The sequence below is a fragment of the Haplochromis burtoni genome, unplaced genomic scaffold (assembly GCF_018398535.1).
Source record: "Haplochromis burtoni strain Fernald_Lab_line unplaced genomic scaffold, NCSU_Asbu1 Contig_308, whole genome shotgun sequence".
Taxonomy (NCBI): Eukaryota; Metazoa; Chordata; class Actinopteri; order Cichliformes; family Cichlidae; genus Haplochromis; species Haplochromis burtoni.
The window spans coordinates 266,767-293,996 of NW_024582669.1; the positions used below are offsets into that span (position 1 = coordinate 266,767).

The 27,230-nt window shown below is 40.0% G+C and overlaps 2 protein-coding genes across 3 annotated transcripts in view; one reads left to right on the plus strand and one right to left on the minus strand.

Moving 5' to 3' along the window:
• Positions 1-27,230, plus strand: part of LOC102312683 (ras-related protein Rab-26) — a 153,728-nt gene that overhangs the window by 98,730 nt on the left and 27,768 nt on the right. Inside the window, exon 5 of the mRNA XM_005941767.3 lies at positions 1,283-1,335. Within this exon, the coding sequence (XP_005941829.3) occupies positions 1,283-1,335 (53 nt within the window). The remainder of the gene's footprint in view (positions 1-1,282; positions 1,336-27,230) is intronic.
• LOC102312156 lies at positions 19,485-22,575 on the minus strand. 2 transcript variants are annotated; one of them, XM_005941765.2, is made up of 3 exons: positions 22,362-22,575; positions 20,816-21,787; positions 19,485-19,990 (listed from the first exon to the last, which is right to left on the minus strand). In XM_005941765.2, exons 2-3 carry the CDS (start codon positions 21,759-21,761, stop codon positions 19,929-19,931), a joined length of 1,008 nt encoding a protein of 335 aa, XP_005941827.1. In that variant the 5' UTR covers positions 21,762-21,787; positions 22,362-22,575; the 3' UTR covers positions 19,485-19,928. The 2 variants fall into 2 exon arrangements, with proteins under 2 accessions (XP_005941827.1, XP_005941828.1); XM_005941766.3 differs by having other exon boundaries at positions 22,309-22,573.

The following is a 27,230-nucleotide window of genomic DNA, read 5'->3' on the forward strand; positions in this document are numbered from 1 at the left end:
CAAGATATTTAAAAAACAGTTTTGTTGATTAAAAAACACTATATCGGATTCATATCGGTATCGGCAGATATCCAAATTTATGATATCGGTATCGGTATCGGACATAAAAAAGTGGTATCGTGCCATCTCTAATCAGCATAAATGATCTATAAAAAAAGTATAAGTCAGCATGTTTTATAAAAACTTCATAAAAACCTCTGAATTGTAGTGTAACCCTTGCCCTTCAGAGGGAGTTCTGAGTGTCATGTTTAGGCTGTGTGCAGGCAGAAATGGTAAAATGGAAGATCCAAAGTACAGATAAAACGTGAACTCCAAAAACAGCTTTAATGCTAAACTCAAAATAACAACCTTCCAAAATACAAAGAATAAACTTGGGCAGTCAGGCAGACAGACAGACAGAACACACAGCATGAATGAGGGTAGATCGCGACAGTGACACAGAGAAACTTAAATACACAGAGGGAGCAATTGGGGAATGGGAAACAGGAGGGAAACACAGCTGGGACAAATCAGTGCTAAAGAGACAAAGGAAGCAAAACCTGATACAATAACATGAGACACAGACTTTCAAAGTAAAACAGGAAACATAACACAGAGACGCAGACTTGACACGGGGATACAGCAGACAGGGGAGACAGCAACTATGGATCACAGACAGAAAACCAGAACACTAAAACTCAAACAAAACCCACACAGAGAACCTAAACTAAGAATAATCCTATAACCCATAAGACAAAGCTAGAATATAATGAAATAAACAAAATCAAAGAACCAGAAACACAACACGGGGCTGACGACCCAGGCACCCTAACACTGAGTGCTCTTGTTGATCATGAAATACCTCATCACTGTGAGCCACAGTTAATATGAAAATGCTCAGTGATCACTCCAAGCAGCACTAATGGTGATTGCAGTTTCTGTATTGATTATTGTGGTGAATCAATAACTTTGTGAAAGCAGACAAAAATTGGCACCACTGCCAGTAGACTGTCCCGATCACCTCTTTTTCACCCGCACTGTGGCAGCACTTAATCTAGAAGCTGCATTTATGTCCATGAAAAACAAGGCCTGCATCATGCTGAGTTCTCAAAGTCTGAGTTAGATCATGAAAGTGTCAATGAATTGGCGCCACAGTGGTGGGAAAGAGGTGTAAGAAAATACTTTCTGGATGTCGTGAACTGTTTGTTGCCACCAAACACGCTAAATAATCTGATCACTTGTAATTTTGTGACATGAAGTTTGATCCAATTTCAAATGTGACGTTTTTATTTTCTCTCCTCAGCTCTGCTGCTTCTGTACGACGTCACCAACAAAGCATCCTTCGATAACATCAGGGTAAGATCAGACTCGCCTGCTTGTCAGTTGCACCTCATTTCTATTCAGGTTCTGAAAGAATGTTGTTTCATTTATGCTACGCAAAGTGGTCTGTGTATCATCTCATTCACAAGCAGGGATGATATGGGCAATGTCTCTCGCCCTATTGTACCTGGGATAGCCCCGCCCCCCCCATGAGGCAATGACAAGGATAAGTGGAAGAGAATGGAGGGATGGATATATGGATGATACAGTGGCTAGGCTTGCTGTCAAATTACCCTAACCCTCAGGTGGAGGGAAGCTCCTCACCAGGAGTCAGAGCAGTCAGAGGGACTTTTACTCCAAGAGTGACGGCCAAACATCTGCAAGGGGCTTGGAGAAATGGAGATGTTAGAGCTGAGTTATTAACAATGTGGGTCGCATATAGCCCACTTTGAGCTCAAGTGGGCCAGACCAGTGAAACTCCCCTTTATGTTAGTGTAACAAAGTTTAACTACACATTTAATGAGAGCTGTCTGGATAAAAGAAAAAGACGTATAGTTTCAGCAGTAGGTCTCAGTTTTTTCTACATGATAAAGTAATGCTGCTGGAAGAAGTCTGTCAGCATAATTAATATCTGGCTTAAATTGTAAGAAATAAATGTGTAAAATTAAAGAAATCATTCTGTTAGCTGGTTGCCCAGACTCCCAAAAATAGAAAGTTTTTGGTAATTCATGAAAAATGTCCTCGTTTTTTTGCAGGAAAGGTTGTTTCTTTTTTCTTTTTTCATTTCTTTTTTTATTTTTATGTATATTTCTAGATATTTCTACAGTAAGTGCAACAATGCAAAGATTTCTGTTTAATTGCTTATTTATTAATTAGTAAAATGGGTGTGATTGACTGTGGGCAATGTCTAAAACGTTAAGAAAGGTTGTAAAACACAGTTAAAGGTCCAAAAATTGATGCCTTCTTTCACATTTTTCAAAGCATCAAGTGGGCCGGACTGTACTCTTTCGTTGTCCTAATTCTGCCCCCCAGGCCTTATATTTGGCACCCCTGTGTTACATTTGAGTTGGTCTAGCACTCAGATGTATGTGTAAGCTTGTGCTCTCACACATACAAAACCAGAATTCCACAGGATGCTTAGCTGGATTATCTCTGCCTTGCAAACCTAAGCTCCTCCTGAGGTAGGGACATCTGCTCATTTTTAATGACATGCTGCCTTCGTGACCAGCCGGCGGGTACGAGACATGATAAATAGCTTTATTATATGTTACTGAGACTTAGGAGGTCGTTTCATTATTCATTGACTTTCCTCCCACGTACTGGCAGTCGGCTGTATCTCTGAACATCAGCTCCTGTCTACTTCTAAATTGTTTCTTTTCATGTAAACAAAGCAGAAAAGCACAAAGATATCATTTGTGTCTGGTAAAAAAATTGCATTTGATTACATTAGTTTTCAAAGCCGTCTTCAAAGTTGCGCCATAAAATCTCCGATACTTGCTCATGCTCAGACTGGGGATCAGATGAAGGCGACGGTGATGATGATAGGAGAGCTGAGGATGACCAATGTAACACCAAATGAAGGGAAGGGACAAAGTTGAAGAGCATAGGGGTGCAGATTACAAAACTTTTATCTCTCCCTTTGAAGTGGCAGCCTGTCTGTCACCCAAACTCAGTTCCCACTGTGATTTTCCAGCCATTTCTTGCCCCATTTGGTGCCACTCCCCACCGTGCCTTGTAGGTGCATGATTTTCCTTTGATTAACACGGGGTCGAGTTAAAAGCAGGAGATGGCCATTTAAAAAAGCGAGTGTCTTTCACATCAGGCAGAGGAATGGTTCCACAGCCATCTGGCAGGTCTGATCCACTTACACCTGATGTGTGTGTGTGTCTATGTGGATGGATGTGCGGGGCTACCGGTGAGACCTCAGCATGCACTCGCACTCATACAGGTGTGTGTCTGTGTAGGTGTGCAAATGGCTTCATTAGCAGCGGAAGGAAGAGGAGTCCCTAGAGAGAAAGAGACACAGAGCTTAGCTTCTGTCCAAACAGCCGCTTACCGTCATTATGCCTGCATTTAAATAGCTCTCGGTTGGGGATATGAAACCTTGGATACTAACAACAAATGCCCAAACCAACCATGGATAACCCTAACTTTCAGGGGTCGCCTGTCTCGTCTGTCACATTCACTTTTAGCCAGCTGGTTGTTACTGGTCTCAGCCATCAGCTTCTATTTGCAGCATCAGGTTTTCGAGCTAAATTTTGGGGCTACATCACCCTGATGTCACCCTGACACGTACTGTTAGGAAAGCGGTCAGCCTGTTCTTTTGAGGTTTATCAGCCTCTAGAATCAATTGATGATTAGATTACAGTAACAAGTGGGAGCTCTAAATGCAGCAGAAAAATTGGTTTGTAAGTAATGTTCCTGTGTTATCAGTAATAGACGAATTAACTCCAAATTATACCAGTAAATTCTAAAGCAAAATGTCAGGACATCTCTGGTACAGGAGATGTCCTGACATCTAGGCCCCATCGTACCATTTATCTGTGAAATGAATCTCAAGGGGAAGTGGGTGTTGTATCTATGCAAAGTTCACAAGACGCTCTGTTGAAGAAGAACAAAGGTTTGGACTGTCAAATGGCAAAATGTCAAAGATTCTTCCAACAGAAATCTTGTCGATTGTCCATGAACGATACAGAATTTAATGTTCTGAGCACTAGATTAGGATAAGATTCACAGGCTATACAGGCCCGAGTTAGCATAAAAATGTTCAATGTTACAGTTCATGACAGTAAAAAGACAAAAAGACGAGTATGGCTTTTTAAAAAAGGTTCCCAGGGGAAAGGCTCTTCTCTCTGAAAAGAAGATGACATCATGGGTTAGACTTGCAAAGATGCATCTGAACAAACCACAAGACTTCTCGAACAATGTCGTTTAAGAAGATAAGACCAAAGTGATGTTTGATCATAATGCGTACACGTTTGCTGTAAACCAATCACAGCATATCGATACAAACACCTCATATCAACTATCAAGCATGGCGGTGGAGGGATGATGATTTGGGCTTTTTTTGCAACCACAGCACCTGCCTGGGTACATTGCTGTCATTAAGTTGACCATGTATGTTTTATTTATTGTATGCAACAACACAATCTACAGCAAATCTACAACAAAAGGGCTTAAAAAGAAAAGATTAAAGGTGTTTCAACTGCCTGGCCAAAGATCTTACATTGATTGAAATACTGTGGTTGAAACCTTCAGAGAGCTGCTCATAAACAAATAACCCCAAACATCAGTGAACCAAAGTTATGCTGTAAAGAAGAGTGCACCAAAATCTCTCCCAAACGATGTGCAAAGCTGATAAAGTTATAAAGAAAGTATCACTCCAAGTTGTTGCTGCTAAAGGTTTTTCTCGTTTGTTTAGTGTTTCACAGGTTTGCACATCCAGTGAGGAATTTAAAGGGCTCACAGAATTTGGTGAAGGGAGCTAGTGGATGTTTTTTCTCTTTAGTGGTCTCTGTGTTAATTTTTGCTGTGGATATATTTTCATCATGCCGTATATGTCTTCTTTTAAAATGCAAGTTTATATGAGTGATGCCTTGGTCAGGTCTCTCTTGAAAAAATAAATAAATATATATATATATATATATATATTTATATATTTTTTTTTTTTTTTTATCTCAGTGAGACTTTATGGTAAATAAAGGGGAAGAAGGCTCAATAGGAAAATCATAATGAATACCCAAGGCACTAACCCTTTCTTTTCTTTCTACTTGAGTGCCACGAGTTTACTGTCAGTCAGAGAGCTGAGTGCAGCATACACACAAAACATTGCTCCAACAGCCTGCAGGCTTGTTCATGTGAAGGGCAGCTCCTTGCACCACACCACACATACACAGCATGATTGTTAAATTCACTAAACATTCACATTAGCCATTAGGAGAGAGGAGCTTAGCTGCTTTGGTGTAGTCCATGTTTTTTTGTGATCCCTCAGACTATTCGTCACTCTGTTAGGAGTCTGGAGATGGTTTCCTTCATGTGTTCACAGTGTGTATGACTGTCGGTCGGTACAGCTCAAATCTGATGAACATCCACAATTGTATCTCTTTCTTTTTTTTCTCTTTTTGGAGTCCTCAGAAATTTAATTTGTTCCTGTCATGATTAATTTGCCTCAGCATGTGTTTGTGAACATTATCCTCACTTAGATCCTTGTTCTTCAAATTAAAGCCAGATTGTCATCGAGGTAAACATCTAGCTGTAATTTTACACTTAAACCAATGGAGTTAAATTAATTTAATCTGTAATATTGCATTGTTTTCCTTATATTTTTTTGTCAATATTATTCATTTTATTTAATAGATTTCTCTCTTTTAACGTTTAGAACTTGAAAATCTGTTGAGTTGTTTGGTTATACAGTATTCTGCAAAATTCTTGAGCTACATATGGCGAAAATAGAGTTTTTACAATTCTAATGCACTTGAAAGAAAATATTTGGAATGATCGCCTTTATTCTTCTGGACTCTCTTAGGCAAACTTTCTTGTAATTTCTCGAAGCAGTCTTCAGGAATAGTTCTCCAGTCTGCTTGATTGAGATTCAAAGCTTTTGTTTGGATGTTTGCTGACTTTTGTTCTGTTCTTCTTCCAGCCTGTTACAAAGTATTGAAGTCTAGGCTCTGAGGAGGTCAGTGTTGGAAAGGTTACTTTTAAAATGTATTCCACTACAGATTACAGAATACATGGTGCTAAATGTATTTTGTAACGTATTCCATTAAGCTACTCAATGAGGGTAACGCATTCTGAATACTTTGGATTACTTAATATATTGTCATGTTTTTTACAACTACATGAATGTACTATTCCTGTGTGATTTATTACTATTACTGAAGGCTTTGGCCTTGGCGAACAGTAGATGGATGAACTGAAAAATACATCTCTCAGGTCCTGTGTGTGGTCTTTACTCAATATGTTTGCTATTTCTTAAGGACTTGCTAAGTTGTCTGCTATATATAGATACAACACTGAGTCATACCTTGAATTAGATACCTTTTTTATGCTTGAACAGTCCATAGTTTAGTTTTAAGAGACTTCACAGACAAAAATCCAATGAAATGATCAAGTATAAGGACAAGACTGAAAATGAGATGTTTTCTGTGTCTGTACCAGAGCAGACACAAATAATGTTTCCCACAGCAAAATCACATATTATAGCTAACTATGACATTATCCTCTCAGAAGCTACAAGAAGGTACGTAATTTATTTTTAATGAGTGAAAAGTGACATTATTTGTGTGCCTCTTTATCATAGAGTCAGCAGCAGGTACATTAGAAAGTCTGTTTTGTTATCAGTTTGTGCTGTCTTCTTCAGAAAGGCCCACAGCTACATGAAATGCTCGTGGGTCTTGTTTCACTTCCCAGTTGTGCAGAGAGCCATGGGAGCAACTCAGATCGGTCTGCCGGGTTGTTGTTATGTTATGTTGTTATGTTATGTTATGTTGCTATCAAAGCCAGAGAAACAGGGAAGAGCCACCAGAAAACTTTAAAAATTAGAACTGGAGATTGAACTATAAGAGGAGAAATACAAACAGTATTAAGCTATACGCTGAAGCATCAGGCATGACTGGCCTGATTTGTTGAATTATTTCTTGCTTAATTTAACTTTATGAAGCCGTAGCACTGTTATTGTTTCACATCAGAAGATAAATCCTCATTATCCTGACATGATTTTACTCCAGATTATACAGAGCAATTTGTCATGTGCGGTGTTACTTGTATAACGCATCCAGCCTCCTCTAAATGGAGCATCGTTGTTTCTGAGTGTTTGAGTGTTTTTGTAGTTATCAGCATCAGTTCAAAAAGACAAAAACAAAAAAACAGCTTTAATGCTTCAGAGCAGATGCAGACACAGTAGGATGCTAGTGGACAGTTGGAGTGTGTGTATATGTGTGTCACGAATATACTGCGAGCCCTAATCCCTTCAGAGAGAGCACACCTGCTCAGCACAGTGACCCACGACAATCTGAGAAACAGGCACCCACGCAAAGGTAATTTGGGTTCATTAGTGTTCATTAGTTCTAATTACAATAATCGAGGTGCAGACACCCACACTCCCTTGTTTTTATTTGTACTATGTATTGTATAAGGTTCATGGGGCACTGTATGCTTCACTCTTACCTGCAGGATTTGTAGTATTTGGGAGCAAGAAATCTCCCTGGGAGTTGTGCCATCATTAGTAAGCAATATCAGCTAATAGTAGCTACCCTGGTAAGCAAGGTGCAAATGGCCTGTATTTGTACAGTCCCCTAGGGACCCCAAAGCACTTTACACACCCAGTCATCCACCCATTCACACACAGGTGGAGACAAGCTACAGTTGTAGCCACTGGGGCAGACTGACAGAAGCGAGGCTGCCATATCACACCATCGGCCCTTCTGGCCAACACCAGTAGGCGGTAGGTGAAGTGTCTTGCCCAAGGACACAACGACCGAGACTGTCCGAGCCGGGGCTCGAACCGGCAACCTTCCGATTACAAGGTGAACTGCCAACTCTTGAGCCACGATCACCCCACAGGTTCTCCTAAACAGTGCACATCTGTTTGTGTAAATAAGAGCAATTTTTACTTGTCACATTTGCATTTCAGTGAGGAGCAATATAGCGAAAAGAGGATTTATTTGTATTTGCAGTCATTTGTATTTTCCACACCTTTCATATGTGTGTGGAACACCTGCTTGCCATTACACTGTTTAAGGAGGAGTTGTAAAGTGGCTTATAGCAGCTGGACTATCAACTGATGTAGGCTGTCATTACCTTCATCTGCTATCAGCTGATATAATGGGATTGCTAACCAAGCTTGATTCACACAACTCAAGTTACCTATGGTCCCTCCACAACCACCACTACCCCATATTTGTCATAAATAAGAACATTGTGTAGTTACAATGAGAAATGTTTTTGTAACAGGCTGTAGACTTATGTATTTCTACTCTAAAGTTGGCCTTTTTTAATGAGGGACTCTATCGGCATAAGCCAGACCAAATCGTCAAGATGCTATTTAACTGCCATAGTGACATGTTAAAGCACGTAAGTTATTATAACTGCAGTCTATGCAACAGTGTGTACAAATATAGAACTTAAACAGCTCTGTACTAAATATAATGTTCCAATTAACACTGTATGCATTTTGAGAATTTTACATTTAGTTGTCTAAAAATGTAGTTGCAGTGAACGGTGAATTTGTTTTTATACTAGCAGTACTTCTGTTAGTGAAGCAAAAGAGTTTTCCATGGGTTCTTCAAACAAGCCGTTTAAAGCTACATATTTAATAACTGGTTAAAACCATTTATTGTTGGGATGGAATTACAAGTGAGACAAGAAGTTTGAAGATCATCTATTCAAGCTTTAACTGAGATAAATGTAGTCATGTGGCGCACGCTGCTCTGCAAAGCTACTTCACTGCCCTGTATGCCACCCATGGTGTGAATCTATTAGCAGCAGTGCTTCAGAGTGAAGGCTGGAGAGCAACTTTAAGATAAGCACTGGAGACACAGTCCCCAGTGCTGTCCATCTATCATTCTATCTCCTTTTGAGACTCTTTTCAATCTGTAATCGCAACTACAACTATTGTTATTGCTGTTTGACCGGTCTCTTTTTCCTGTATTCTGCCATTTTTATGTCTCTGTTTTACTGCCAGTACAATGTGCCTGCTGTAGAGAATTTAAAACTCGCAATTTAGATTGTTTATTTATTTATTTTTTTCCAGTATTTGGAAGAAAGGGTGGCGTCATAAGCTAATGCTAGCTAGCTTGGATGTCAAGGTGCTGTCCAGCCCACAGATGCATGAGTTGAAGAGATTCTCACATCAGATTAGTAGTGATGACTGCACCTTTGCTTTGTTAAGCATGTTGCACTGTGGCCCCAAAGCAAGAAGGTTCCGGCCTTCTGATTGGCCCTCATCGGCTGTGGTCTTTCTATGTGGGATTTGCACATTGTCCCAGAGCACTTCACAGAGACAGCTTTTACATTTCAATCCAATTCAGTTCCATTTTGTTCATATCACAAGACAAGGTAATGACCGTAGAATATTAGAGAGAAAACCCTGTGAGCAGAATATCATCAGCAAACACTTGGCAACAGTGGGGAGGAAAAAACTCCCATTTAACAGGAAGAACTCGAGTGTTGTTCCCGTGCTGTGCTGAATTCTGAATCCCGACTGAAACTCTTCAAATTAATAATTCTTCTGCAAACGATAAATTAGCTGTTTTACAACTACTCTGCTCTCCAGTGATTGGCCTATAATTAGCTAACACAGCTGTGTAAAGTGATAGCTTTTAAAGTAATGGTTTAATTGCTGCCACCTTAAAATCCCATGGTATGTAGCCTGTTAATAGAGATTACTCCAGCTTCCTCCCAAAGCCATTCGTGTCAGGTTAATTGGTAATTCATAAAGGGCTGTAGGTGTAGATTAGAGAGGGTGTAGCTTTTCCTTTGTGATCGACCGATGACCTGAACTTGTGTTCAAATTGTTGTGTCCCTACTGCAATCTACACAATGGGTAACCATAAGCCGAATGATCAAGGACATGTTGATGATCATGTGTTTTGGTGGTTGTCATGCCAACAGGTGCATAACTGCTCTATTTTCTTTTCCACCACCATTGCAAATATATTTCCTTGGACCTTGATTGTGTCTCTTTGTACCCATCTTAGGCGCATTATTATAGTGCAGGCGCTGTTTGTGTGGTGATTTTTATTATAAAACTCAAATGTCTCTTGAATAATCAAAAGAGAATTACCAGAATCGTAGAAGGACAGGAGTACTGTTTGGAGTAGCCAGATAAAAGCTTTTCAGGCTGCATTATTCATACTAGCTCCATTATAACATGTCCTGTAAATATAGTTGTAATTTTTCCTTGAAGCCTTGAATGCTTTACAACCTCATATCGGGGCTATACAGCTGCTACTGCGGAACCATACACTCTGCTGGCTAAAGATTTACGCTGACATGCAAGTAGCACACTTGAGTGCATGCATACAAAGGCCGCAGCATGCAAGCACGCATGCACAAGCAAATTTTATTGGTATCAACCAACACGCTTGGACACAGAGGTCACAGAAAGAAAAATCTTTAAATCATTAAATCACTGAAGGCCTTTGTGTGGAGGGGAGGCTCTGTTGTTTAAAAGATTACCTCGACAGTAGAGTAAAAATCGATGCGATGTACACTCAGTGTCAGCGGGCATGCTGCCAGCTAAACGTTTAGAGAGAAAGAAGAGGGCAAGACTATAGACAGCAGAAAAACTCTGTGCAAATAGAAGAAGTGGAGGTTTATTGCAATCTTTTTGCATATGCCGTATGGTACAACCTTAATACAATATCTGTTAATTTACTGAATGCTTAATGATTCCGCCCATGTATGCTGGCCCTGAAGCGTCCTTTCTCAGTGTGATGACTCCAAAGAAGTTTAGTCTAAGTTCTCATCTTTTTCTCATCTTTTCCTTCATTTTTGTCACATATCAATATGCTGTTATTTTGGTCATTGCTAATATTAAACAACGCGTCAAAGTTTTAAATGACCTTGTTGTTTGTACAATCGTACAAATGTATTTGCACTTATTCTAATTTATTTATTGTTTTATTCTTGGCTCTGCATGATCTCAGCACAAAATATCATACTTAATACCATCATCTCAGCTACAAAGCTCTGGCTGTGAGCACAGGAGCCACACCCACACACAGTTCAAAACTTCTGTTTGCAAAGGACATCCAATCAGAGAAAAGTTAGCTTTTACCTTTGGCAGTAACTACAACCCCAAGGCTTTTTGAGTGTGATGCTACACGCTAAGCACACCTTTTTTGGGCAGTTTCTCCCATTCTTCTTTGCAGAACCTCTTAAGCTCCATCAGGTTGGATGGGGAGCGTCAGTGAGCAAACATTTTCAGATCTCTCTACATATGTTCAGTCAGGCTCTTTGCCACTGAAGGACATTCATAGACTGGTCCTGGAGCCACTCCTTTGTTATCTTGGCAGTGTGTTCATGGTCGTTGTCCTGTTGGAAGATGAACTTTTTGCCTAATTCTGTGCTCCACAGCGCGTTGGAGTGGGCTGTCATCAATGATGCTTGTACTTTGCTGCATTCCTTTTTCCTTCATCTCTGTCTAGTCTCCTGGTTTCTGCTACCAATAACATCTCTCTCCACAGAGCAATGCTGGAACTCTGTCAGAGTGATGTTCAGGTTCTTGCTCACCTCCCTGACCCTTCCACCCAGACACCAACAGGAAGTGTCCTGAAGGTGCCAAACTTCTTTAATGATGATGGAGGCCACTGTGCTCGTTGGACCTTCAGTGCTGCAGATATTCTTTTTTTTTTTTGCACAATCCTGTCTCGGAAGTCTTTAGACAATCCCATTGATTTCATGGCTTGTTTAGTGCTCTAACATTTTTATAAATTTGGAAGAACCTTTTTTCCCTTTGTCAGTCACAGATGTTCTGTGCAGAATTTTAAGGTCAAAAATTAACGCAATTCGTTTTAAAATAAGGCTGTAACATGACAAAATGTGGAACAGCAGCTTTGTGAATACTTTACAGAGGCACTGTTTTTATCTACCTCAGTCTGCAGAAACCTGACATTAGTTTCAGATCTTTATACAGAGGGCAGATTGTTTTTAGTCTGAAGTTACCTTGTAGCAAATAATCGGTTCATTACCAGTTTGGACATCTGCAATAAAAAAAATACTATGTAAGGACATTGTAGGGAATATGTATGGAATCTGAAGCAATACTATAAAATAACCATAATGACAATGATTGAAGGGCCCTGTGTGTTTATGAGTATCGGTGTAAAGGAGAGTCTAGTAAGTAAAATAAAAATACACCAGATAATTGTTTTCTTTTCCATCACAACCTCAACTTATAAAGGTTAGAATAGAATAGAATAGAATAGAATAGAATTCAACTTTATTGTCATTGCACATACATAGGTACAGGGCAACGAAATGCAGTTTGCATCCATCCAGAAGTGCTTTTGTGATATAGATATATTACAATATATATTAGCAATAATATAGATATGTGAGTATATTACAGAAATGGGTCTATTATGGTATGTTATAATGTACACGGTATGAAGTATGTTGTGAATATTCTATAACTATAAGTATGTACAGGCTGTAGTGAGTACAAGCTATGTACAGGCTATGAACAGGATATAAATATGAAAAACTATACAGAATATGAAATAAATAACTTTACAGAATCTGAGATATACAGCTATACAGAAATGGGAACTATGCAAGTTGTAAACAGTTGTAAAGGTTGATAATCTGCCCAGTTTGCCTAATTGAGCTGCAAATCTGCCTCAAATGTCCCGAATGCTGCTGAAATAGAGGAAAAAAATCATTTTGACTGGCAGACTGGGGTCGCAGTGCTTTGCTGTTCAAGGTCCTCTCCTTTGCCAAGTAGAACATTAACAATGCAGGCACACTCTCCAGCACTCTGCCAGTTTACAGCACCAAATCAAATAAATGTTTGTCCCTCTTCCTTTCCTTCTCTCTCTTTGACACACAAGCAAATTTGTTGATTTCCTCCATCTCCCCTCTCGAGCGTCGACACGTTCTCTTCTCTGTTTCTCCTCTGTTTATTTGCTCGCTCCCTTCTGTCGAAGCTGCATCTTCCTCAAACCAAGTTATCTTTTTGCACTCTTCTCCCACGATAGCAGTGGCATTTCTTTTCTTCTCTTTTCTGTCTTTGGCTGAAAACATTCCCGCCGTCAGCACAGTTTATCAGACAGCAGTTAGAAAACAGCTTGAAATAGGCCAGTGTGTGTCCTATAAATATGTAAAAGACAAGAAACGGGCGATTAAGATGTGACATCCTTGTGGTAGTTGGCCACTAATTGGTTACTCCGCTTTTCAGGGGAATTTGACAGAAGCTTTAATGGCTCCATCTGTATTTGGCTCATTGCAGCGTGTGATGGAGCTGGAAGAGGAGCACACACATTCACACTAATGCCCCTGCATGTGCTGTTGCCTCGCAGCCATACACAGTGGCATTTACACATACACATGCTGTATTAAAAAACACACGCAGAATCTGTACAAACCCAACAACAATGCTGTTTGCATATGTAGAGCAACCCAACTGTGCAAAGGGTGTTTTCTGTTTATTAAGATTAAATTAATTTTCAAGATGCAGCACCATGCTAACAAGACATACGATTAAATGAAATGTGAAGCAACACTCAGGAGGACCATTTGGCACCATAGTAGGTGGCAAAATATTTACCCAACCAGTTTTCTGGCGGCCAACTTTAAATGACATGTTGTGCTTCAGAAGCATGAATTTACACCACAGTTTAAAGCAGCAGGTTCAGATGCTGCTGAGAAGGTGTACGGCTTTTCCTGGCTTTGTGTGCTTTGTACATAGATGATATCAAAGTGAGCATTAGGGTGGTCACAATACTAGAATTTAAACTCGATACCAATACCCAGAAAAATAAATACATTTCAACCCCATGCTGCAACACAACAGAAGCATTGTGCAGACGTCATATCTTGAAAATGTAACTTTAACTAATTTCCCCAGTTATGAGTTAATCTTACACACTTTCTTTTTAAACCTAAGTTTAGATGTTTTCTTTGTTTTACAATTAAATAAATGTAATAACAGAACATGAGTGTAAAATGTATTTTAGGACCTACTAATAAACAAAGGATATGACAAATACCTGACATCAAAATAATTTAATTACTGTAGAAGAAAAGCATTCTGGTTAAAAGTTAAGATAAAGCTCGTTGTTAGTTATGCTAAAATATATAAGATATAAAAAGCAATATCTTTCACTATGAAGGATTAAACCAGTCACTGCCTGCATTTTAAATCTGACCTGAGCAGCTGGAAACAACAAACACATATAAAAAAGTTGAAAAGTTTATCATCTCTCTCATCTACCGTTCATACTGCTCTGCCTCAGTCTGCAGCTCTTTACAGCCTCAGCTTTGCTCTTCAGGCCTGACATTCATCCATCTGATTTTGCTGTTCTGCTTCCCTTTATTTTCTCCAATTAGTTCTCCACACTCTGGACTCTTTTCCCAGTTCTATTACGGTTCCCCTGCTGCTCTGCACAGCCAGCAACCCACGCAGTCCATGTAGGCCTAACCTGCTCTGCCACAGTTCAATATTTGAATTGTGAGGGCAGTTGCTGGACTTCTGGGAGAGAAATGTTCCCCAGTTCTTCGTGATACTTGGTTCAATGATGTGCCACATGTTTTCATGAAATATCTGGACCGGCTCGGTGCCCACTTCTACTACAAAACCATCTTGCTGTGGCTGCAGTATATGGTTGAGAATTGTCTTGTTCCCGTTTTTTTCCATCGTCGTCTGGATGGAAAAAAACCTATATATACTGTTCAGCACTGACTGTTTCTTACGCATGTACAAACTGGTAATTCCATCCCAATACCAGGCTTTCAATTGACTGCCGACAACTTGTATGGCTCTGCTCCTCTTTAGTGAATGCAATCCATGTTTCCTAAAATAAATTCAGGTTTTAATTTCTTTATCTAAATAACAGTTTTCTACTTTGCCTCAGTAATGTTATGGATTCATTGGCCGGTTCAGGGTTAATTGCTCATTAACTGAAGGTGTCATAACTTCCAATTGTTCTGGGACACTTTAACCCCAGTTTTCCTTCTACCCTGTGTCCATCACTGGATTTTCTGGGAGAAACTGCTCTCTCTGTATCCTTAGACAATTTGTACATAGAATAAACATTCCCATTAACAGCGTTTAAGAAAGAGTGTATGTGTCTATTCTTATGGGGGTTTTTTTTCAGGTGATCTTGTTACTTAAAACCTGTCCCTCCTCATCTGCCTTTCCATCAGCATGTTATTTTATTTTATTTGAACAGTTCTCCTGTGAATGCCCCGACACTATTTTATATTCTACATCTTATTTAATATTTAATTATTTAATAACAAAACAATACATAAATAATTTGGAAACAACATACTGGTTGTTTGCTTGCATACTGTTAATAGCAGGAGTTAGTTTTGAAAGGGTTTAAACCACCAAGTATAGCAACCGAGTACGGTTGCCAGGAGAACCGTCTTTCTCTTGGCAACCTTGTTTGTTCAGTCTTTTTCTCATTTTCTAATTTTTCATTTTTCACTTTCATGAACTGTAAACTTTAACATACTGACGCCTGTAACAGCTGTATAGTTTACCTTTTTTTTTTGACAGCAGGCTGTAAACAGGATTTTTTTCTGCTGTGAAACTCGGCATTTTAATTTGGGGGATACACGGGAACATTGCCACTCCAGTGACTACACTTCAGTGTGGGTTTAATTTTTCAGCCCTGATGTTGCTTCTTTGTTTTGGCATACCTGTCCATCAAGATGGGCAACTTTTACAATAGAGAATGTAGATTTCTTCCACCACAACATTGTATAAATGATATAAAATTGCATACATAATTATGCCCACACATTTAATAGTAAAAAGAAAAATTATGTGAAATGTTGTCACAATAAAATGGATTAGCAGCGATAAATTTGACTTGAATGATGTTTGAAGGAGAAATCTCTGATTTGGCAAGTATGTCTGTATCCTGTGAAACAGCTGGGCTTAATGGATATTTAATGCAGTGACGTGTCATAATGGGCTTTAATAGACATCGATTTATGCAAAAATCTTGTGTTGAGTGCTTAATTTAAATTCCATAAAAAGATGCAACCTGGACGAGATACTGAACAGCTGTTTTTATTACTTTCTAACATTGTAGTTTTCATGATTTCATTCGTACTGCTTTGGAACCAACAATAGGTTTTGTATCACTCACACATGAGCTGAATCCAAGCAAACATGTACACTTTAACACACGGATGCCCCAAACACACACACACACACAGTGCCAGCAGGCTAATAAGTGTCAGTGTGCTATGCTTCTACAGCTCTCTTTACTCTGAGGGGATGAAAAGATTGCTTCCTCTCTGCCTAGTCCCTTTTTTTTCAGTTTCTCCTTGCCATCTCATTTAGGCTCCTGGGACTTTTGTTATTTGTTACTCTTAAAGTTTCAGTTATTTTTCACTCAGTTTAAGTGAAACCTTAAGTCAGAGGTTCATTCCACCTCAAGACTTTCAGTTCACTTTATTTAGTAGGGTAAGAACACTGAGCCTCATTCACAAACAGAAATGTGTAAAAAACCTTTTCCATTCAATATGTCAGTGGCAGACTTTGTTCTTACAGCTGTGCCCGTGTAAGGCTACAGTCACACTATGGAAAACTGCTTAACAAATTTATTAGACCACCACCTAGTGTGAAGTTTATGCCAAAGCTGCCCTAAGTTATTGGTAATTATCAAAAATGTTTTATTTATTTGATTTACTGTATTATAAAAAAAAGCAGGCTGCTGTTCTATTATTACTCTGCTGTAACTGAGACTTTAGTAATAAATGGAATTGGAATCACTGTGAGTCAATTCAAGTGATCATGGTCTGCATAGTGCCGTGGACCATTTTCTCAGAAACAGGTTTACTTTGAACTGTATCCAGGAGAAAAATGTGGAGTTTCTGAAAAACTACAAACTCCTGAGAAAAAACTTGCAGCAGGTTCAGATTTGCATGCATATGCTGTGTGTTTTTCTGTGCACGTGGTATTCTGCAGTCTCATTGCTCACCTGCCTGCAGCGTTGCTTCCAGCCTGCACTGGAGTTTTCTCTCCTCCAGACCCAGCAGCTCATCTCAGTGGACCAAACCCAGATTCACGCAATTATATTAGACTCCATCTAAACTCTGTCTGCGTTTTTTAAAAAATATTTCGCTTACAAAAGTAAACTTAAAGATTTCTTTGCCGTGGATTTTGCTGAAGTAGTAACAGATATTTCATGTGAAAAGCAGTTTCTGTGTTATCATTAATAGCATCAGTCTGTTTTAAAGCTTGCTACTGGTGTCTTCATCTTTTAGCATTTTTAAAAAGAGCTTAATTTTAATAAAGTTTCAGAAAAGTGTTGATTCTGGCTAAGATCACCAACTTTCACATTAAAAAAACCATACCAACATGTTTGAACAGTTCTTGTAAATGACCACTTCCAAAGTGACTGAATTAGAGCCCAACAGATATAAGGGTTTTAAGATTGATGCCCATACTGATCCTTATACAACCGTTGTAAGAACTTGGTCCGCAATAAGTCAGACTCGTTCCCGGTGGTTGACGCCGATTCTCTTCATAATTGTTATGGAGAGAATTTCTAGGCATAGCCAAGTGCTTTCCAAGCTTTCACTTGGATGGTCTCAGAATCTCATCTCTGCGTTTCGCAGATGATGTAGTTATGTTGGCTTCATCGGGTGATGGCCTCCTCCCAAATGGAGGAGTTTAAGTATCTCGGGGTCTTGTTCACAAGTGACGGGAGAAGGGAGCAGATCGACAGACACTGTGGCTGCAGTGATACAGACGCTGTACCAGTCCGTCGTGGTGAAGAGAGAGCTAAGTGTAAAAGCAAAGCTCTCAGTTTACCGGTTGATCTACGCCCCTACCCTCACCTATGGTCACGAGCAGTGGGTAGTGACCAAAAGAACGAGATTGTGGATACAAGAAGCATAAATGTGGTTCCTCTGAATGGTGGCTGGCCTCTCCCGTAGAGATAGGCTGAGAAGTTCAGCCATCCAGCAGGGTCTCAGAGTAGAGTCGCTGCTCCTCCACATCAAAAAGAGCCAGTTGAGGTGGTTCTCATAAGGATGCTTCCTGGGCGCCTCCTGTGTGAGGTGTTCCGGGCATGTCCCACCAGGAGGAGGTCCTGGGCTTATGGCCTGGGAACACGTTGGTGTTCCCCCGGATAAGCTGGGGGAGGTAGAAGATAAATGGATAGATGGAGCCATGCTGGGGGTGTGTGATTAAAAAATCCAATATATCAGCCAATATTTTTTTCAGGCACACAAAACATAAACAACATTTGCTATATGTAGTTTAATATATATAAGTGGAATTTTAAAATTACTGACATTTTTACTGTCACAACAGGCCAACTCTGCCTGGATCAGCTGGTTTTTGTATTTGTGGTGTTCCAAGCAGAAGTTGCCTACACGGAAATTGCAGTGTGCCCTCATAGTAAACAAACTATGCAACATCAACACTTACAACACAGTTGAAGGGTGGCTCCTCTGTCTCTTCTTTACTTCTTAAATATTCATTTATGTGCAATTATACAGATACAACCACTTAGATTTCCTACTCCCAACTGGTTGTCAGCCAGTTCCCAGCCACTAGAAGTACTCCCTCGTTCTCCTGGGGTGTATCTGCTTTTCACTATTTAGTCATTCCACTATTTCACTCAATTGCAGGTGTTACCAATATGTCAGGAAATAGATAATTACTATTATGTTGCTAATATGTTGGTTGGGCTATAGAGTTAATCCCAGTGTGTGAATGTGTGTGTGAATGGGTGGATGACTGACTGTAGTGTAAAGCGCTTTGGGGGTCCTTAGGGACTAAGTAAAGCGCTATACAAATACAGGCCACTTACCATTTGACTGCACCTGCATCCATCTATTATATACAGTCTGTCATGATTTGATGACGTGAATACTGTAAACACTAATTAGGTTTCAAACAAGCCGTGGTAACAAAAGGTGAGCAGGTTCAGGCTTTCAGTTGTCATTTTACGTAGTCAGCTGTTTCAAATGCCATAGACGCTATTTGCTACCAGTCTTATTCTTAGTCTGTACCCTCCTCCACCTACAACAATGCACCTCATTTAGTGACTCAACAGTGAGTCATATTTTGTAATTTTGCCTCTGTACACCACCACAGTGGATTTTAAATCAATCAAGATGTGGTCAAAATGCAGTCTTTCAGCTGTATTTCAAGGAGTTTAGCAGAAATGTCAATAATGAATTTTCTTTTAGATACTCTCATTTAAACAGAGTGCATTTATCGCTACTTTTCACTTCTACTTTCCTGAAACTTCTCAGTAAGCTGCTGCATGCTGGACTTGCATTAAATACACATCAGCCAGCTAAAGCACAGTGAAAAGGAAGACCGATTCTTAGCTGCATCACATTCACATTGTGAGTGTGTCTGCTGGTAAACAGACTGAGGTTTGTATGCTTTATATTATTAAAGATATGCTGAGGCTGAAGGGGAGGATAGCAGGTGAAATTCATGTTTAGTGTCAAAAACATCAGACCATATGATCAGCCAATAATTTCAATCATATTTGATTTTTTTAATTTATAAAGATATTGCATGTAGGATACAGGTATACTTAAAAGCTCAATTAATAAGTCATCACTTGAGAAGCTAAAATGAGCAATACAATTGTATGTGCATCTCCAGCTGGAACAGCTCATTTCCTGTTTACCTAGCCCTATCCTTTGTCATTGCCCCTTGCCTACATAGATATATTCAGATTTTACCACAGAGTATTACACCGTAAGTAATGCTTATGTAATTATAAGCTGCAGTAATTTCATCATCTGCACACCTTGTTTTTTTCCAATACAGCTATTAATTCATCCCCATAGATTGATAAAAAGAACAAATTAAAAGTCTCCTCAACAGAGAAGAAGAATTATTCTACTCTATTCAGAATAGATGGGACGTGGAGTCAATGATTAGAGGTCTTTTCAGTTCCTATCTCTTAGATCTCTCAGCCCGGGAAGCGTGGGGTGGACCTCTCACTGTCGCAGCTGATGTGAAGTTGCTGCATGCCTGAAAAACAGGGGATGATGTTACTATCGATTTCCACTTAAATGCTTGCATGTCATCTCAGCACCTCATAAAGGAAATCAATCAAAAGTAAATCAAGATACTCAGACATCTGCACTTAGAACTTCTGCAAGGGCAATGCCAGGTGTCATGTTCAGAGGTAACAAATTCACTTTCATGAAGGTGCATACGTTTTTGGCTCTAGACCATAATCAGGCAAAAAGCCAAACAAATCCCAAAACTATTCAGTAAACAAAAGTGAAACTTTAAATGGGGGTAGGGATAGGATTAACCCCAATGTAAAACAAAGCTACTGCGTCAAGGCTCCAACACCAAAGGTAACTTTGTTGCTATCTCTGCAAATCTATACTTTTCATTAGTTTCTCTAAAACATATGCTTTTGCAATGTTGGATCAACGTTTCTAGATTTTGATATAATGTTATTGCGCAAGTAATCACTGTATTTCCACTACACTAATACCATTTTTTTAAATTATTAGCTGGAATTAAACGTTCCAGTGCAGGTGGAAAAAAAGCAAACTGCTACCAACACTGTTCCAGTCGTCATTACGACCCATAGCACCAAATTACTTCCCACTGGTTCATACAATTAATATGTAAACTCTATATTGATGAAGTTACTATTCATGCATATGACACGCAGAAGGAATAAGTTTAGTCTGGATGTAAAGTTATGCCTGTACCAGAATATTAGAATTGTTGCTCTGTCACTGTCACAAGTCAGTGACAGTCTACTATAAAGTTAATGAGTTGTCCCTTTAACACATAATAAACATGATTATTGTGAGATTTTCTTTGAGCACTTACCATTTTTTGTTGCATGTATTCTGTTGTGGTCCACACTCTGATGTGAATGTTTAAGTTTTGGCTTTATGATCCTGGTATAAATGTTTTCATCTTTGTCGCTTTTACAGCCCAGGCGTGAATAAGCAATAAGTTGTGCTATTTGTTTAGCCATGGCTGTTTTTTCCAGAACGGGTGGCGGTATTTTGCGAGGGGTCGCCCTGGGGTCTTTTTCATTCCCCTCACTGAACACATCGTCAGACTCATCTGAAAGGGCAAGCGGGCGAAGATGCACAGCGCAGAGTTCATCCAGCGTCACCGCGGGCATTTGGATCCTCTGAGATTGGAGGAAAGCTTCTGAGTCAGAGTGGCGTCGTCGTGAGGGTTTGGGTTTAAGGGCAGGTTTGGTTTTAGGTAATGGCTCTGGTTTCAGAGGGTTAACATCAGGGATTGTGGGGAGGGGAATCTGCAGGGAGAGCCTGTTAGCACGAGCTCGGGGGTTGAGCGAGCTGGACTTGGGATGCAACTTCCAGCCTAGGGGGTCGTGGCCGATGATAAACGATGTCTTAACTGGAAGAGGGGAGGAGCAGGATGAGGTGGTGGAAGAGGTGGAGGGAGATGAGTGACTTGGTGATGGTGAGATCCCCATGGGGGGGCAGGAGTAGCGTTTCACTGGATCACAGGATGCTACAGGGGTTTGCGGGAGCGATGCGCTACGCTCAGAAGGCTGTGGTTCCTTCTTGATCTTGTTTGTTGTCACGTTAGAGGTGGACACTGCTGACAAAGGACGCGCTCTGCTGGGCTCCAGGCTGTGTGGTGACCTCTCTTTGAGCCCTCTGTTTTTCTTTCTGAGGATCACCTGATTCCCTATAACCACATTTTGACTCATCTGGCCCCACTCATCAATACCATTGGCAAGTGCTGGAGTAGCAGTGCCGTTACAAGCATTGGAGTATTTTGTCTTGTTCATCTTGGGACATTAGTGTGCAGATAAGCCTGTGAAGAAAAACACATATATATAGAGAGAGAGAGGGTGGGGGCACTTAGGATGTTTCAAGGTTAAAAAGAGGAAGAGCAGATGCCCGTCTTGACTTCTCAAATTTGTGTTTCACAACAGATTTCTTTTCACAACAGACACTGTGGCTACTATGTCAACACTCATATGCTGTGTGAATCTTCCTGTTGACAGTTAATTGCTGAAACACTTCTGTTTTATTGGCCTCAACACTGCAATCACACAGAAAATGAAATGTCTCAGATGTGTTCCTTCAGTTCACCAACTGGCTTCAGTTAAACCCAAACCTTATTACTTATGAGTTTCACCATTAGTTTCTTTAGCCTCTACTTTGAAAAACAAAACAAAACAACTACTTCTTTCCACATCAGTATGCAATTAAATTACTAAACATCACATTCACTGATAAAAGCTGATTGCTTAAGTTAGTAAATGAAGTTAAGTTTAACGTACTGCAGCTCTTGGGAAATGAATGACAACGGTATGTTTACAATGTACTTACAGCTTAAGTAAAAGAGATCCAATGCAAAGCATGAAATGTATGATGTTGTTTACCTCCGGTGTTGCTTAGATCGCTGTTGTCTTTCAGCCTGGGCTAATCTATTTCACTCTCCTATCTTTATAAAGCTCAATGGGTGTTTCCTCCCCTAAATCTGACCACAGCTTCCCCAAACTAACGCCCAGAAACCCACATTTCACACACAGGTCCTCATTTCACACACAATAACACATGTGCACTCAAACACACACTCCAGTCAGGCTTGATGAGCAGCTGCTTTCATAATAGCATGGAGTAAGAGCAACATCTCTCAGTGTCTAGTTGTTTACATGCTAACCATGGCAGTATACTAGAGACTAGACTAGAAATCGTAATTATACGACTTACTGTTATTTTCATAATTACAGCATCTTTAACCAAAGAGTTTTTCCACTGTGTGTGTGTGGAATATATATAAGATGTGTAAAAAGAATACACAGTCTTTGGCGAACACTGATGCTTTTCCATTTTGAAAGCCTCCCTCATAGTGCCCCATATAGAGTACCATATTCAAAAATAAGTACTCTCAATGATTTTCGGTGTTTGTTTTCAAGAGTTTAAATCATCTCTGCTTCATAAACCCTGGAGCTGCTGCCAAGGACATTTTTAACCACTCAAGCAGTGGATGCTCAAATCCTGGTAATATTACTCAGTTAGCTCGTCTCTCTCTTTGTTCCAGACCACAAAATACCAAAGAGGAAACATTGTTACTTTTTGACATTTGTGACATTTGTGAGTATCCTGACAATTGCCATTAGTTTTACTATGCCTCATTAAAGATGCATTGAATCACATCTCAACTTTAGTTAATGCACGTCTGTCTTATATAAGTGTACAGTTGATAACATTAGGTAATGTTACTTACTTATATTAATGTTACTTTTAATGTTGCTTACTAATCTTTCCAATATTATTTCATGAATGTGCAGAATTTATTTTATTACATGACTAATTATTTTAATAAAAAATAATGAATTAAGAAAAAAGTTTTTTTCTTAATATTAAATATTTTATATATTCTTCTGCCTACACAGTGCTGGAGAAAGCTACCAAACAAGTCATCAGAGTTATAGTTTTTGGCATGCAAACACAAAAAAACAATAGTTAACAAATGGTTAACTAGGCTTCAGATAGCATAAGGTGCACCAGAGGCCACGAGAAGGTGGAGCAATCTTCACCACCCTCACTATCTCCTGTTGCTGCCACAGCAACAGGAGATAGTGAGGGTGGTGATGATGGCTCTGTGATTGGTTTGGAAATATTCTTATTACAACAAAGCAGGGACTTCCAAGTTACACCTGATCATTATATTAATGTAAATCATCTGTAAGATGGCACATGGCACATTTATCCCTTATGGGGTGGATCAGTATGTCACTGATATGTCGATGTGTTCAAATAAGCTGATGTTGACATATAATCTGCGTAGCATCTGATCATTACACACTGACAAATTTCATTGCCTGCTTTTTATGAGCAGCACAGGAGTGGAGAAGAAGTAAAGAAGTGAGAATGAGGAGTGTGACACATAGATGAAACACTAAAAGAGCTGCAGTAGAGGTGAAGGATGGGAGTGCATTAGATCGACAGATTTGTCACAGTTAAAAATGAATTCTTGTCAGACATTAGAAGCAGCAGGTCCAAGATCAGATTTGAGTGTTTAGAATTGAACACAGGAATAGCAAAATATCATCTACTGGGATTACATCAGTATAGCTTTACTAAGTAACACCTTAGTCCAGGGGTGGGCAACTCCAGGCCTCGAGGGCCGGTGTCCCTGCAGGTTTTAGATGTGTCCTTGAACCAACACAGCTGATTTAAATGGCTAAATTAGCTCCTCAACATGTCCTGAAGTTCTCCAGAGGCCTGGTAACGAACTAATCATGTGATTCAGGTGTGTTGACCCAAGGTGAGATCTAAAACCTGCAGGACACTGGCCCTCGAGGCCTGGAATTGCCCACCCCTGCCTTAGTCTAGAAAGGAAACAGCTGAAAATAACATAATGAAGTCCCATGAGAATTCAGATGGCATTTTTTGTTTGCCATGGAAGAGCCACATTTTTGACCGTTTACCAGTCACAATAGTGAAGAGAGAGCACATGACAACACTCTACTTGCTAAAAGTGCTAAATAACAAAGGAAGATGCGTTATTTTTGCATGTCCCAAATCAAATGTTCAGACTACCAAAATAAAATTGAAAAGTCATGCGTGGAGGAATATATTGTGTGCTGGGTCCTTAAGTTGTCAGTAAGGTATCTGTAGTAGGCAGGCCATCTGCCCAGATGGCTACTCCTCCCTGAGCCTGGTTTTGTCAGGGCTTAGTTCCTGTCAAAAGTAGGGATGGGTACCGGTATCCGGTGCCATTATGGCAGTAACCAGACCGAAAAGCAGCGCACATTTCGGTTTCGGTGCTTTTTTTCCCCTGAGATTCATACACTTTGGATTCTAGCCAATCATTTTACCTTTGCAAGCGTAGTAGGCGGGCCCAGGTACGTACGTTCTTTTAGAGCAGAGCTACAGATTAAAAATGCCCAAGGCGAAGCGGTCAAAAGTCTGGCTGTACTTCACAGCAAAAATGCAAACTCAGCAGCCTGCAACAAGTGCTTTAAGGTGATACTGTGCAAAGGAGGTAACACCTCGAATCTGATGAAACACCTGGCGACGTATAGCATTTTTTAAAAGCCGAGAAATGCGCCGTATTTGATAGCTTGCTGCGAGACCTCACACCGAGCACATCTACTGCGGGTGTGGTGCCTGTTATCGGACCCGGAGTTAGCAACATCCCCCAAAAACACGAAGAGGAGAGTCCTGGCCCCTAGCCCTGCCAGTGTAGCAGAAATGATGAGGATGATGATGGCAGCAGCAGCCGTTCTTCTCTGCGTGAGTAGCTTAATGTTGTTCGTGTGTAATTTACGTTGAGTAGGCTAACCACGTTATTACATTAATGCATGTAAGGTGAACTAGCAAACACCGTCATAGTTACATGCGGCTGTCTTCTTGTTTGATGGCAGATACTCCCTTCACCCTGGCCAAAAAGGCTAAAATGACCAAAGAAAAAGTGGAAAACAGCTTAAACATGAGAGGTTTTTGGACAAAGTTTGTGTTTTTTCCATTGTTTAAGCACTGCTTCCAGCCAAGAGTGATACCATATATGCCCCATAGCTGCAGAAAAGGCTAACATTGTTATCTTTTTACAAAAAAACAGCTAAACATGAGAGGTTTTTGGACAAAGTTTGTGTTCTCCATTCTTTAAGCACCGGTTTGAGCACCGTTTAAGCACCGGCACCGTTTCAAAAGTACCGGTTTGGTACTGGTATCGGATAAAACCTAAACGATACCCATCCCTAGTCAAAAGGAAGTTTTTCCTTCCCAGTGTCACCAAATGCTTCCTCGTAAGTTTCACTGCCTAACCCTAAACAAAAACAAATGTAAAGAAAAAGCAAAGAAAATAAATTAAAATGCAAGTAAAACTCAAACTATATACATAATGGTAAATATATAATGACAATAAAGGCCTTTTCTATTCTAACACACTGTGTAGTTGTTGCTTTGAGGGGTGAAATGACCAAAGCCTTCATAAATCTCTCACAGCCCCCAGATTCAGTCTCTCTTGTCCTGTCGAAACTTTTTTGTCTGACATCAGAAACAAACCAGTAGATATTAAACCGCCCAGTAAGAGAAAATGAAAACAACAGAAATTTGTGTCCAAGACCACAAATCTATAGATAGCAGTTCATAAGTATTTCACATACCGCTGAGACTGTGCTGTTTATAGGGCATGTTTGTGGAGAATTATCAATACCTGCTTTTCTGTGAATATCAGAATTGCTAATCACAGTGACATCGTATTTTGATGAGTCTGTCATGAGCGAGGTGAATTTTGGAAACACCAGGTGACAGTTTTGTATTTGGAAGAGATTTACAAGGTTCAAGGAAGCTGTAGCAATATTCAAATTACACCCTGGCATGATCCGCTGACTTCTAGTGACTGCTGCCCTTTTTTCTTAGCATGGTGTGCAGTAACATTTTGAAGTTGTTTACCTCTTTCTTTTTTTTTGAACACCAATGCTAAGCAGCCCACAAAGTGAAAACCACAGTCAGGACATTCAGTATAACCCTCAAACAGAGCGTCCAGGGAGTGCCAGTCTCCCATGACTCTTTGTACAGACTCTGCAGTTGTACACAAAGTGTCAAACTGAAATCTTTATCAAGGCTGTAAATCTTGCCCACACGTTACAAGCCGTCACATGTACACTACATGTGTTTTCACACATGTTCGCACGTACTGCAGGAACTCTTAACGCTCAGCATCGACAGCGATTCCTTTGAAGTTTGATCCCTTCACTTCAGAAGCAGCGTTCCTTCCCTCACTTCCCCATAATCCACCCACAGACTGCCGGGATCTTTCAAGGCTGTGTGAGTAATTGGCAGGTTCGCGTGTTGTTGGGAGCTGGGTCTGCTAGGTCAGAGCTCAGTACATTAATCTTGGCGTAATGAAGCGATGTAAACCTCACAGGACACTGTAAATCTACAGACGAGAGCGAGGATTACTGCTGCTCGGAGTAGTCGTTTCTTGATGATACACACAAGGGGGGGAAGGAAATGCATGTGCGAGACGCCTAACCTTTTTTTCCTTCCTGTTTCATCCAGTAGCAATGAAAAATATTTGCCTCGCTTCCTGCACAGTCAATGTGTGCTTATTGATGCTTGAAATGTTAACGGTATTTCTGTGCCCAGCTGGCTCTTTCTATTTGTGTTATGTTTGGGGTTATATCACTTTCTGTGTCACACATCACTGGTAACACTCTTGCGGAGAATTTTTCAAAACAATAAGAAAACTGCCAAACAACGTAAGGTCCAGTACTGTAAAATACAGCATTCATAAA

Coding starts and splice junctions, on each gene's coding strand:
- LOC102312156 (XM_005941765.2), bottom strand. CDS start 21,761: ATGAACAAGACAAAATACTCCAATGCTTGTAACGGCACTGCTACTCCA. Junction 19,991..20,815: donor AATACATGCAACAAAAAATG/GTAAGTGCTCAA, acceptor CCTGTTTTTCAG/GCATGCAGCAACTTCACATC.